At 44.7% G+C, this 14,809-nt stretch overlaps 1 protein-coding gene across 2 annotated transcripts in view; it reads left to right on the top strand.

Moving 5' to 3' along the window:
* tmem45a (transmembrane protein 45a) overlaps nt 1-14,809 on the top strand; it is a 124,224-nt gene that overhangs the window by 34,128 nt on the left and 75,287 nt on the right. The window contains exons 3-6 of one of the 2 annotated variants that reach the window (XR_011476264.1): nt 5,245-5,457; nt 5,649-5,833; nt 8,785-8,927; nt 13,436-13,669. Coding sequence is in view for 1 of the 2 variants with exons in the window: in XM_024140002.2 (XP_023995770.1) it covers nt 5,245-5,457; nt 5,649-5,833; nt 8,785-8,927; nt 13,436-13,532 (638 nt within the window). In the remaining variant the exon portion in view is untranslated. Of the gene's footprint in view, nt 1-5,244; nt 5,458-5,648; nt 5,834-8,784; nt 8,928-13,435; nt 14,288-14,809 lie in introns of those variants that run through there. The other variant, XM_024140002.2, reaches the window with a different exon arrangement.

Raw genomic sequence — 14,809 nt, 5'->3', positions numbered from 1 at the left:
TCCAATGACATACTTTTATTTTGAAGGCAAACTGCAAATTCCACTATTGTGCCTAATCCTTAATCCGTGCTAGCTTCACAACACATAACACATAACCGGTCCGGTCGAGCATCACTAGCCACATGAAGCTAGCTGGCTGCTTATAACGTTAGCTTTGGGCAACAGGGTTAAGTAGCTGGCTAGCTATTTATTTTCATGAACTGAAGTTCAATTCTTAAAGGCGAACAACAAGCGGCAACCTAGCTAATACTCACAAGGATTCCTAAATCACTGCTAAGAATAATGAAAATGACTGCAGGTTCTACTGGTCATTGTTTTCAGGCTGGTTGTATTGGTGCTTGCTAGGTACCAAGCTAAAGCTAGCTACCCCAGAAGTTGGGGTCGAACAAATTATGCTTATTACCAATGCGGTATGAAAACACATCTTTCGTTGCCGGTGTTTGCAGACTTTTTTTGTTTGTTCAGCTTTTGACAGTGCTACTGTATCTTTTTTGACACGCAAAGACCCAAACGGCGTTCCATAGTATGTATGTCGTAAAGCTAATAGCAGTGACACTATTATTGTGTAACTCCGGTAGGGAAACATCTGAAAAATAGCGCACTTGGTAGTGTGTACCGGTGCTCGACCAGTCGGCGAAAGCCAACATCACCCACGACAGAGAACGGTTGATTGTCAAGGGCAATGAATCCATTATCTTGGCTTTAATGGATTTCACCTTTGAGTTGTCTTGCTGAAATGTTCTTACTCTTTCACATGACTGCTGGACTTGTTGACTGCTCGATCCACACAGCAGACATTGTGGGCTAGGTTAGGAATGCTGTGTTGCACGTGTAGCGCAAAATTATCGTGGCGTCATTATGTCATCTACCTACGTTATATAGCCGTCAGCTTTGAAATGGGTTTTGCACATTGGTGTTAAACTAGACATCAGCCGATACCGATTTTGGCATTTTTAGCTAAATCGGCCGATTCCGATATGTTCACCGATATATCGTGCATCTCTAGTCAGGATGGAGGGCAAGATGAAGGGAGCAAGTACAGAAAGATCCTTGATGAAAACCTGCTCCAGAGCACTCAGGACCTCAGACTGGGGTGAAGGTTCACCTTCCAATGACCATAAGCACACACCAAGACAACGCAGGAGTGATTTCGGGAAAAGTCTCCGAATGTCCTTGAGTGGCCCAGCCAAACATCTCTGGAGACCTGAAAATAGCTGTGCAGCGACGCTCCCCATCCAACCTGACAGAGCTTGAGAGGATCTGCAGAGAAGAGGGGAAACTCCCCAAACACAGGTGGGCCAACCTTGTAGCTTCATACCCATGAAGACTTAAGGCTGTAATCACTGCCAATGGTGCTTCAACAAAGTACTGAGTAAAAGGTTTGAATACTGATGTAAATGTGATATTTCAGGGGTTTTTTTTGCAAAAAATGTATAAAACCCAGTTTTGTTTGTGTGTAGATTGATGAGAAAAAAAACAATGTAATACGTTTAGAATAAAGCTGTAACTTAACGAAATGTGGAAAAAGTCAAGGGGTCTGAATACTTTCCGAATGCACTGTGTTATATATAAAAACATTTTCATTTTCATTTTAAATTATTCACATTATTGGCCTTTACGAGGTATGAGGGGACTAAAATTGCCATCGGCAGCGCCGGGAGAAATGTGTGGACTGTTGTCATTGTGGAGTTTCTGCTACGTAAATGGCATTAAATACAGTATTACAGTACTGTATTGCCCAATGCAATTTAAGTAAAGTGATTCGATTTGTTACATACAGATTTAAAAAAAACTTTCTCTGAAGTAAACCATAATAGTCATCATCATAGTTGGACATTGGGGTGTACAGTGGCAAGGAAACGTGTCAACTCTTTGGAAATACCTGGATTTCTGCATAAATTGGTCATACAATTTGATCTGATCTTCATCTAATCACAACAATAGACAACACAGTCTCCTTAAACTAATAACACACAACAATTATACATTTTCATGTCTTTATTGAACACACTGTGTAAACATTCACAGGCAGGGTGGGAAAAGTATGTGAACCCTTGGATTTAATAACTGGTTGACCCTCCTTTGGCAGCAATAACCTCAACCAAACTTTTTCTGTAGTTATGGATCAGACCTGCACAACGGTCAGGAGGAATTTTGGACCATTCCTCTTACAAAACTGTTTCAGTTCAGCAATATTCTTGGGATGTCTGGTGTGAACTGCTCTCTTGAGGTCATGCCACAGCATCTCAAATCGGGTTGAGGTCAGGACTCTGACTGGGCCACTCCTGAAGGCGTATTCTTCTGTTGAAGCCATTCTGTTGTTGATTTACTTCTGTGTTTTGGGTCGTTGTCCTGTTTCATCACCCAACTTCTGTTGAGCTGCAATTGGCAGACAGATAGCCTAACATTCTCCTACAAAATGTCTTGATAAACTTGGGAATACATTTTTCCGTCGATGATAGCAAGCTGTCCAGCCCTGAGGCAGCAAAGCAGCCCCAAACCATGATGCTCACCACCATACTTTACAGTTGGATGAGGTTTTGATGTTGGTGTGCTGTGCCTTTTTTTCTCCACACCTGTGTTTCCTTTCCAGTGTTTAATTGCTAAATGGTAATTACTTTACCACTATGGCCTATTTATTGCCTTACCTCCCTTATCTTACCTCATTTGCACACACTGTATATAGATTTTTTTATATTGTATTATTGACTGTATGTTTGTTTTACTCCATGTGTAACTCTGTGTTGTTGTTTGTGTCGTACTGCTTTGCTTTATCTTGGCCAGGTCACAGTTGTAAATGAGAACTTGTTCTCAACCTGGTTAAATAAAGGTGATAAAAAAGGCCTCTGTGTGATGTGAATTGAGTGGCACCGTCGGAGACGATGTCCTCTAGAAGGCCATAGTGCCGGAAGACAGCTGGAACATTGCCTCAGTGACCTGGKGAGCGGTAGGGAGACCAGAGAGAGGGATAAAATGGGAGGAATGAAAGAATCTGTCCACAACAACCATAATAGTGGTGAAACCATCAGATGGCGGGAGATCAGTACCAAAATCCATGGACAGATGGGACCAAGGCCGCTGAGGCACGGGAAGGGGAAGAGTTTTCTTTTTTTTTATGCACATACGGAGCATGAATTGACATAGCAGGCGACGTCCTGTGCCAAGGTGGGCCACCAGTACTTTGCGGAGATTAATTGAATGGTGCGGGTAATACCTGGGTGTCCAGCGGCGAGGGATGTGGGTGCCCAGGTCAACAGCCGATCCCTCACTTCCGTGGGGACGTAGACGTGCTCAGGAGGGCAGGTAGCAGGTGCGGGTTCCCTCTCCAGAGCCTGGCCAATATCCTCATCTACGTCCCAAAACACGGGGCCAACGATACGGTAGGACGGAATGATGTGCTGGAGGGTACCTACAGGACTCTCTGCCGACGTGGAACCACAAGGTAAGGGAAAGCAGGTATTCCAGCATCCTGGTGCCCAGGCGGTGGTTTTCATCCTCGACCAGGGTATTGGTGGGGTTARGACGTTGGAGCCATGGGAGGCAGAGTATGACTTTGTGAACGGGTGCAGTGATGATGAGGAAGGGAAGGCTTTCTTGGTGCAAGGGTCCCAAGGTGAGAGTGAGGGTGAGTGGGGCTGTGATGTGCGTGATAGTGCTGGATCCCATTGGTCGATTATCTTGGACTGGAAAATGAGTGGAAAGCTGGTATGAAGTGATGTTCAGGGAGGAGACGGGGGGTCTAGTCAATGAAATTCCCTGCGGCACTGGAGTCCACTAGAGCTGTAGAGACAACACCTGAGGGACAGCCAGCCAGTGAAATGTTTGGCGGKAAACGATGATGAAGGAATACTCACGACTATCCTGGGAGACGGATGATCACGGGGCAATCCCCTTGCCCCAGATGAAGTTGGTGCCGCATCTGACCGCAATAGGAACACAGCCCCAGCTGTCTCTGGTGACGACGCTCTGCCGCAGAGAGGTGTAGGACCCTTATCTCCATGGGTTCAGGCTCTGCCTCGAGACGGCCAAAGGTGGAGGACGAGGGGCGAAGGAGTTGCCGGTGCTCCTAAAGGAGGTTGCCCAGACGGGTGGCCATCGCGATGTGTGTCCAAGGAAAGGTTGCTGTACCTGTATGCCAACTCTGTCTGGACCTCTACACACAGTCCTCTATGGAATAGGGTGCAGAGCACCGGTTGGTTCCATCCGTTGGAGGCTGCCACGGTCTGGAAGGTGAGGGTGTACTCCGCAGCGGTCTGGGCACCCTGCCGGAGTTGGAATATTCGCTGACCTGCTACTGACGACTCGAGGTAAAAGGCCCTCCGCTTGTTGTAGGTGAATCCTCTCGGGTGGTGTCAAGGCGGTGGAGGACACGGAGTACCATCCATAGCCGCACCCAGTTGCGCCAGATGATCGGGATGTTGACAGAGTAGGTGTCCCTGTTCACCGACCGTCTGGGAGATGTCTTTATCTTCTGCTGCTTCCATAATTCGTGAGGCAGTATTCTGTCACGTATACGCCGTGAGTCAGGAAGCAGATGRAGAAAGTGAGTTTAATAATGAAGAATGCAGATTAAAAAAACATGAGAAGAGTACAGAACGTGAATGAAAACAAACCAATAATGCCTGATGACTGAGGCTACTGAAGGCTAATAAAGGGAAGGTAATCAAGGTGATGATGAAGTCCAGGTGTGGGTAATGATGAGTGGTTAGTAGACCAGTGACGTTGAGTGCTGGAGAGGGGGAGCGGCTTGACAGCAGCTTACATGTTTTGCTATTGGATGAACTGGTTGTTAAAATAACTACATTGAGAAGATATCGTTATGTTGTGTTTTGGTGATTAAACCAATGTTTCACAGTAAAGATTTTGGATCAATGGTTGTGTGGTGAAAGATTTCTACAAACAAAATGAATGCACAATGAAAGGTTTTGAATGTGCTGTCTGGCTGCTTTACGAGTGTTACCAGTTTGGAGCTTTGTACTAAGAGTTTTGAAAATTCACCATATACTAGCTGGTACTGTCTGTAGTTAAACAACAGACTGGGGATGATCAGACAAACTGGAAGTGTTAGGATGTTTTGAAATTATAATTTTAGGACGAGACATTGTTGCTGGACTGTTAATGGTAATTTATGGCAGAGGGAGACTATGATTAGAAGTTTCCCTCTGCCATAAATTAGACATTTCTAATAGGCCAAGAATCTTTTCTCTGGGACGTTTCAGAGAATCCTGACGTTGTGTTTTTCAGGGATGCTGGCGGAGCAGTTTGTAGCAGACGGGCCACGGCTGCACCTGTACGACTACAGCGAGCATCACTGGGACAGACTCCATAACTGGCAGCACTCCACCATGTATCTCTTCTTTTGCTTGGCTGGAGCCATGTCTCTGATTGTACACACCACCGATGCTGCTCCACTGGCCCTCGACAGACTAATGCTGGCCATCGCCTTCTTCATAGAAGGTAAGAGGTCTGGGCAGGCAGGGGAGATGTTGTCCTGAGGTAATAGGCTTTGGTAATTAGTTAGCTAGCTCACATGCAGTGTTACAGCCATAGAAATGGAATCACCACTAGATTGGACATCTCTATTCAAGTCAATGGGGCTGTAATGCGTGGACCGGCGCTCCTACTGGTGTTTATTCTGTGTTTCCCAGGGTTCTTGTTCCTGTACCACCTCCACGGCAGAGCCATGCTAGATGTCCATGTTCACCAGCTGCTGCTGTTCTGTGTGTTTGGAGAGGCCATGGTGTCCTTTCTGGAGGTGTTCCACCGAGGAAACATTCTGCTGGAGCTTCTGAGAGCATCACTCACCATCCTGCAGGGGAGCTGGTTCTGGCAGGTCAGTCTTGTTCTGGGGGGGGGGGGGGTTAGAGCTGGTTCTGGCAGGTCAGTCATTGTCGGGGGGGGTAGGTTAGGGAGCTGGTTCTGGCAGGTTCAGTCATCGTCTGGGGGGGCGGGTTAGGGAGCTGGTTCTGAGGTCAGTCATCGTCTCCTGACCTCCCTAAGGGGGCGGCGGTAGATAGGGTTACTTCCACTCAACCTGGGTAGATAGGCCTACTTCCACTCAACCTGGGTAGATAGGCCTACTGCCACTCAACCTGGGTAGATAGGGTTACTTCCACTAACCCTACAGTGGCTTGCGAAAGTATTCACCCCCTTGGCATTTTTCCTATTTTGTTGCCTTACATCCTGAAAAAACGGGTTGTAATGCAACATAATAGGAAAAACGCCAAGGGGGATGAATAGTTTTGTAGATAGGCCTGCTTCCACTAAATGGCGAATTGGATTTAATATGGATCCCCATTAGTTCTGCCAAGGCAGCAGCTACTCTTCCTGGGGTTTATTATGGATCACCATTAGTTCCTGCCAAGGCAGCAGCTACTCTTCCTGGGGTTTATTATGGATCCCCATTAGTTCCTGCCAAGGCAGCAGCTACTCTTCCTGGGGTTTATTATGGATCCCCATTAGTTCCTGTCAAGGCAGCAGCTACTCTTCCTGGGGTTTATTATGGATCCCKWTTACTTCCTGCCAAGGCAGCAGCTACTCTTCAGTCCAACACCCCACCACTGTGAATCCATGGTTGGCAGATTGTTTGTAAACTAAGTATACAAATTAAAAACATAAAAGAACACCACACTGCAGGATGCAACAGAGCCGCGCCCCCTTCCTGAGCGGCTTCCTTACCTCTTTTAGTTACAGTTTTACTGTGAACACTGAGGCTGTATCCGCTTTTAGTTACAGTTTTACTGTGAACACTGAGGCTGTATCCGCTTTTAGTTACAGTTTTACTGTGAACACTGAGGCTGTACCCGCTTTTAGTTACAATTTTACTGTGAACACTGAGGCTGTACCCGCTTTTAGTTACAATTTTACTGTGAACACTGAGGCTGTACCCGCTTTAAGTTACAGTTTTACTGTGAACACTGAGGCTGTACCTGCTTTAAGTTACAGTTTTACTGTGAACACTGAGGCTGTGCCTGCTTTTAGTTACAGTTTCAGACAGMGGTCAAGTAGGCTACTGTGGCTATTTGATCATAATGTAGGCCTACCAGAGTGGTCTACCATCAGAAACAATGGATAAAATGCATCCCATAACACTTTAACATGGAAATAGCTGTTCTATCATTCAGCCTACAGTAGCAGCCAATGTGTGGTGTTCAATGTAGGGCTACATTCCATGAGACTTTTGAAAATAACATGCAGGGCTTGACATTAACCTGTTAATCCACTTGACGTTCAGATAAGGAGGTGACTGACAATGTTGTTGTGTTGAAAGAGAAACCACTTTACAAAATAAAATGCATTATTATTCCCATACCATTATTACAGACAATCAGACAAATTATGCGAACCTCTGCCTATTGGCTACTTAGTTTATTCAACCTTGTCTCAAAATACAACACTGCTCCTTTAAGACAAAAAAAGCTCTTTACCTGACTAGCTTTTCAAAGGTGGCTAGAAATGTACACGTTTTGTGCTCTTGTAGGAGGTAATCACTCCCCCATTGCTGACTTCAAATTATCAATAACTGGGCTAGTAACTCACTAACTAGCAAAGGATATGAACAAATGTACACACACGGCTACAAGCAGCTCTGGCTTTGAACTCAAAACAAGCACATCTACTCATGACCACTCATGCTGTAAACACAGTCCAGTTCACAATGAATGGCACCGAGCCATATATGGCAATGGTCGATTTGCATATAGGCCTACTGCAGCTCTGATCGGTTATGCTGCACCGGTCTGTGTAGAATACGAGCCTGAGTCGTGACTGTCAATGCAATGGAATCCTACTCCGATGCATTCTGCCAACAACAAAATCTCTTGCATAGTTAGTTTTGTTTCGGTATGTTGCATTGAAAGTGGCTAATATTGCATTGATTCAATCACAATTGCCACAGTAAAGGGACACGTTGATAGTGTTAACWAAGGGGGAAAACTCTAGAAAGTTGAGTGAAGTTCAATCTCGTGCTTCTCTGCGTGAGCTGATATTTCTCCTGCACGGCAGTCCCGGGGGAGCTTAGAGAGAACATTGGTTAGAACCCCATCAGTCAAACGAATATGTCTTCAGGTCTCAGGCAAGGTTGCTCATCACATGCATGGATCCTTCTGCTTCTGGTTGCCACAGAAAGTGTTGTTGTGCAGTAAGCCTAGTCAGTTATATCGGTGCCCTGATCTCTGAGTATGAGGTCAAAGGGGGGTGAAATGTAACTGAGGTGATTCGATGAACCACACTCTTTTGATGAGTAACGTTGCTGGAGAATTGAAGACTTGTGTTAGCTTCCTGAACTCATCCCTATGGGCTTTAGCTAAGTTGGCTAACACAGTCTTGTGACCTGGTTTGAACCCAGTCAGTCACAAGAGCCAGATTAAATAGGGAGTGTAATGGCTGTCCTTAGAAGGGCTACGACAAGGCTAACTATATTCTTATAGGGGCCTAATTGCGTTGTTTTTTGTGACACTCCCTTCTAACGCAGCCTGTGATCATCATAGAGGGGAACAGAAGGCGCGTCCACATTCCAGAGAGTCGTAGCTTTCAGGAATGGGATCATAACAGTTTACATCCAAAACGGTTCAAATGCTAGAGCCAAATTCAGGAAATAAATTCATCATGCTACATTAGCTTCTGTATACATACTTTATACATACTGTATACATACTTTCCYGCCTGATTTTACAGTTTTCGTCCATAGCAGGGGCTTGTATCCATCTAGGTGAGCCTATTACAGCATAATAAACCCTGGAACAGTCTCCATCCTCTAACCGTCTTATCTCTGCCCCCCTCCAGATTGGTTTTGTCCTGTATTCCCCCAGCGGTGCAGAGTGGGACCAGAAGGACCATAACAACATGATGTTTATCACTATGTGTTACTGCTGGCACCTGGTCTTCAGCCTGCTTATTGTGTCAGTGCTGTACTGCACCATCAGCTGGTGAGACACCCTTTCAACTCCTGTCCTGTGTTCTTATTGGTTCATTTAGCATGTTTGTGTTCTTATTGGTTAATTTAGCATGTTTGTGCCGGCATATAGCCTTCAGCTTGCTCACTGTATTGGTGCTGTACTGCAAACATCATGAGACAACACTTTCCCTGGGGTGTTATGGGTTAACACCTCCTACATATTTACAGTCACAATGATGTACATCAGCATTCCTTCATCATCATCACCAGAGTCTAGTTGATTCATGACCTTGTTCATGACCTTTAATCTGGCAGTTTCCCGGACAGATTAAAGGTCATGAACAGTCAGAATCATGTTTTTCATGAAATGTGATGATATTTGGATGAAACCAGATCAGAGTATGATGGCTAAAGTATGAACATGTTGCTTCTACATTGATCAAGTTTGATCCCATGTCCAATGCTTGGATTCAGGAGGCGGGATTATTAAAGAGATTATTAAAGAGATGAACTCTCATTTTGATACACCAATGGTAACATGATATTCTTTTACCTAATTTAAATAAGTACCTCCTTGTAACCAACATCGGAGAAGGCGTATTTGCAGAGGGGCGTGGTTTATATAGCTAGATAGCTACTCTACTGGTGCCAAATTTTGACTGTAGGGTGTCAGCAAATATAATTAAAAGTTGACCCTATTCATCTATGGCAAATATACTTTTATTTGTCACCTTTTATCTGTGTCTGGTGTTAGCTAGTTACTGTCTAGTTAGGTCTTCATCTGTGTCTGGTGTTAGCTAGTTACTGTCTAGCTAGGTCTTCATCTGTGTCTGGTGTTAGCTAGTTACTGGCTAGTTAAGTCTTCATCTGTGTCTGGTGTTAGCTAGTTACTGGCTGGCTAGGTTCAGCTGTGTCTGGTGTTAGTTAGTTTACATCGGCAATGCTAGGTCTTCATCTGCGTCTGGTGTTAGCAGTTACTGGATAGCTAGGTTCTTCGCTGTGTCTGGTGTTAGCTGTTATGGCTGCTAGGTTTCATCTGCGTCTGGTGTTAGCTAGTTATGTCTAGTAGGTCTTCATCTGTGTCTGGTGTTAGCTAGTTACTGTCTAGCTAGGTCTTCATCTGTGTCTGGTGTTAGCTAGTTACTGGCTAGTTAAGTCTTCATTGTGTCTGGTGGTTAGCTAGTTACTGGCTGGTGTAGGTCTTCATCTGTGGTTGGTGTTAGCTGTTCTGCGTAGTTAGGTCTCATACTGTGTCTGGTGTTAGCTAGTTACTGGCTGGCTAGGTCTTCATCTGCGTCTGGTGTTAGTAGTTACTGGTAGTTAGGTCTTCATCGCTGTGTCTGGTGTTGGTATTACTGTCTGTTAGGTCTTCATTGTGTCTGGTGTTAGCTAGTTCCTGGGTAGTTAGGTCTTCACCTGTGTCTGGTGTTAGCTAGTTCTGGATGCTAGGTCTTCATTGTGTCTGGTGTTAGGTAATTACTGTCTAGTTAGGTCTTCAGCTGTGTCTGGTGTTAGCTAGTTACTGGCTGGCTAGGTCTTCATCTGTGTCTGGTGTTTAGGTAATTACTGTCTAGTTAGGTCTTCATTGTGTCTGGTGTTAGCTAGTTACTGGGCATGCTAGGTCTTCATCTGCGTCTGGTGTTAGCTAGTTACTGTCTAGCTAGGTCTTCTTGTGTCTGGTGTTAGCTAGTTACTGGTAGCTAGGTTTCATCTGCGTCTGGTGTTACTAGTTACTGGATAGCTAGGTCTTCATCTGTGTCTGGTGTTAGCTAGTTAGGTAGTTAGTCTTCAGTGTGTCTGGTTAGCTAGTTACTGGCTGCTAGGTTTCAGCTGTGTCTGGTGTTAGCTAGTTACTGTTTAGCTAGGTCTTCATCTGTGTCTGGTGTTAGCTAGTTACTGGCTAGCTAGGTTTTCATCTGTGTCTGGTGTTAGCTAGTTACTGTCTAGCTAGGTCTTCATCTGTGTCTGGTGTTAACTAGTTACGGGCTAGTTAGGTCTTCATCTGTTGTCTGGTGTTAGCTAGTTACTGGCTAGTTAGGTCTTCATCTGTGTCTGGTGTTAACTAGTTACTGCTAGTTAGGTCTTCATCTGTGTCTGGTGTTAGCTAGTTACTGGCTAGTTAGGTTCTTCATCTGTGTCTGGTGTTAACTAGTTACTGGCTAGTTAGGTCTTCATCTGTGTCTGGTGTTAGCTAGTTACTGGCTAGTTAAGTTTTCATCTGTGTCTGGTGTTAGCTAGTTACTGGCTAGCTAGGTCTTCATCTGTGTCTGGTGTTAGCTAGTTACTGGCTAGTTAGGTCTTCATCTGTGTCTGGTGTTAGCTAGTTACTGGCTAGCTAGGTCTTCATCTGTGTCTGGTGTTAGCTAGTTACTGGCTAGTATAGGTCTTCATCTGTGTCTGGTGTTAGCTGTTACTGGCTAGCTAGGTCTTCAGCTAACATAAAAAAAAGGGTGTAAGGGTAATTTAAAACTCAGTTGTCATGTCAAACATCCATCAGTGCTGCTGTGAACCGCATCACAACAGACATGCCAAACGGGAGATGCATACAAAAAATATATATACTATATCAGTTAAGTCGGAAGTTTACATAGACAGATTGGAGTCATTAAAACTCATTTCAATCACTCCACAAATGTCTTGTTAAGAAACTATAGTTTTTGGCAAGTCGGTTGGACATCTACTTTGTGCATGACACAAGTAATTTTTCCAACAATTGTTTACTCGATTATTTCATTGTATCACAATTCCAGTGGGTCAGAAGTTTACTACACTAAGTTGACTGTGCCTTTACACAGCTTGGAAAATTCCAGAAAAATGTCATGGCTTTAGAAGCTTACGATAGGCTAATTGACATCATTTGAGTCAATTGGAGGTGTACCTGTTGATGTATTTCAAGGTCTACCTTCATACTCAGTGCTTCTTTGCTTGACATCATGGGAAAATCAAAAGAAATCAGCCAAGACTCAGAAAAAATGTGTAGACCTCCACAAGTCTGGTTCATCCTTGGGAGCAATTTCCAAACGCCTGAAGGTACCACGTTCATCTGTACAAACAATAGTACGCAAGTATAACACACCATGGGACCACACAGCCGTCATACCGCTCAGGAAGGAGATGGGTTCTGTCTCCTAGAGATGAACGTACTTTGGTGTGAAAAGTGCAAATCAATCCCAGAACAACAGCAATGGACCTTGTGAAGATGCTGGAGGAAACAGGTACAAAAGTATCTATATCCACAGTAAAAACGAGTCCTATATCGACACACCTGAAAGGCCGCTCAGCAAGGAAGAAGCCACTGCTCCAACCGCCATAAAAGCCAGAAACGGTTTGCAACTGCACATGGGGACAAGATCGTACTTTTTGGAGAAATGTCCTCTGATCTGATGAACACAATAGAACTGTTTGGTCATAATGTCCAATGTTATGTTTGGAGGAAAGGGGGAGCTTGCAAGCCGAAGAACACCATCCCAACCGTGAAGCACGGGGGTGGCAGCATCATGTTGTGGTGTGCTTTGCTGCAGGAGGGACTGGTGCACTTCACAAAATAGAGGGCATCATGAGGTAGGAAAATTATGTGGATATATTGAAGCAACATCAAGACATCAGTCAGGAAGTTAAAGCTTGGTCGCAAATGGGTCTTCCAAATGGACAATGACCCCAAGCATACTTCCAAAGTTGTGGCAAAATGGCTTCAGTACAACAAATTCAAGGTATTGGAGTATCCATCACAAAGCCCTGACCTCAATCCCATAGGAAATTTGTGGGCAGAACTGAAAAAGTGTGTGCGGGCAAGGAGGCCTACAAACCTGACTCAGACACATCAGCTCTGTCAGGAGGAATTGGCCAAAATGCACCCAACTTATTGTGGGAAGCTTGTGGAAGGCTACCCGAAACGTTTGACCCAAGTTAAACAATTTAAAGGCAATGTTACTAAATACTAATTGATTGTATGTAAACTTCTGACCCACTGGGAATGTGATGAAAGAAATAAAAGTTGAAATAAATTATTCTCTCTACTATTATTAAAATAAAGTGATGATCCTAACTGACCAAAAACAGGGCATTTTTACTAGGATTAAATGTCAGGAATTGTGAAAATCTTAGTTCAAATGTATGTAAACTTCCGACTTCAACTGTATATAATTGATGCAATTTCAATGTTGTTTGAGTTGCTCTGTGTATCACCAAATTTTCTTGAGTTGATTTGACTGCAAATTGCTCACTGCATCCAAGTTTCAAAAAGCTGTCAGTCAATGCAAGCTCATGAATATACAGTAACTCTCTGCCCACTCATTCTGTCTTTTCACATTTTTTAGTAGTTAGCCGTGAGAGGGAAAGTGCTTTTGAGCATTTTGATATGGGTGATATTTTAGTCAAAAGGCTATTTTACATGGGAATCAGAATGACTGTTCAGCACCTTTAAGCCTAGTTATGGACTAAAAAGCACTTTTAATAAAGAGATTCTCCATTGAGTTTGTAATCAGGTAAATCTAATTCTACAGTATGTTCATCATGCCTCACCCCCTATCCCCTCTGCAGTGTGGTACGATCCAGATTGAAGAGAACCCCCCCAATGGAGATGGGACTGCTGAAACCCAGAGAGAGACAGCAGGAGTCAGAGGACGAGATCCTATAAGGACAACAACAACTTCCTGTTTGCTTAGCAGTCAATCAATCAATCAAATGTATTTATAAAGCCCTTTTTACATCAGCCGATGTCACAAAGTGCTATACAGAAACCCAGCCTAAAACCCCAAACAGCAAGCAATGCAGGTGTAGGAAAAACTCCCTAGAAAGGCCAGAACCTAGGAAGAAACCTAGAGAGGAACCAGGCTATGAGGGGTGGTCAGTCCTCTTCTGGCTGTGCCGGGTGGAGATTATAACAGAACATGGCCAAGATGTTCAAAACGTTCATAGATGACAAGCAGGGTCAAATAATAATAATCACAGTGGTTGTAGAGGGTGCAACAGGTCAGCACTCTCAGGAGTAAATGTCAGTTGGCTTTTCATAGCCGATCATTCAGAGTTAGAGAGAGCAGGTGCGTTAGAGAGAGAGAGTCGAAACAGCAGGTCTGGGACAAGGTAGCCCGTCCGGGGAACAGGTCAGGTTATCCATAGCCACAAGACAGAACAGTTGAAACTGGAGAAGCAGCAGTTGAGGCTGAGACAGGAGCCTCCACTATTTATGAAATTTAAAATTTGTCAGTTAGCTTACTAGCTAGTTCCAACTGTTTTACTGGTAGTAACCATAGCAACATGGCTGCTAGAGCAGCCACCCAATCCTTACGTCACCTATTAACGTCTCATGCTGACCCTAGACCAATTGGTTATCTGATCAGGGTTGACTTCAGGAAGCCCATCAACCTAGTTCTGCAAGGTCCAGTCCTCTCTCCATATTCCACTAGCTATGCTCTCTGCCTCCACTACCTCTCCCCATCCACAGTAGCTGCCTCTCCTCCCCATCCACAGTAGCTGCCTCTCCTCCCATCCACAGTAGCTGCCTCTCCTCCCATCCACAGTAGCTGCCTCTCCTCCCAGCCACGTAGCTGCCTCTCCTCCCCAGCCACAGTAGCTGCCTCCTCCCGCCACAGTAGTGCCTCCTCCCAGCCACGTAGCTGCCTCTCCTCCCCATCCACAGTAGCTGCCTCTCCTCCCCAGCCACAGTAGCTGCCTCTCCCCTCAGCCACTGCAGAGGAAGAGATGCTGACATTTTTTAATAGGTTAGATGTCCACACAGCCGTAGCTATGGAGAGTTTCTCTCCTTTATGAGATGTCATCACTCCTCTGCCCAATATCAGCATGAAGACATTATTACCATCGTTATCTTGTACATGCTGCTACTCACTGTTTGTTTTGTTACCCGTGCATAGTCACTTCGCCCCACTACATGTACAGATTACCTCAACTAGCCTG

The sequence above is a fragment of the Salvelinus sp. IW2-2015 genome, unplaced genomic scaffold, assembly GCF_002910315.2.
Source record: "Salvelinus sp. IW2-2015 unplaced genomic scaffold, ASM291031v2 Un_scaffold1980, whole genome shotgun sequence".
Lineage (NCBI taxonomy): Eukaryota > Metazoa > Chordata > Actinopteri > Salmoniformes > Salmonidae > Salvelinus > Salvelinus sp. IW2-2015.
The sequence above is the reverse complement of the archived record's forward strand: the minus strand, read 5'-3'. Positions and strand labels throughout refer to the sequence as shown.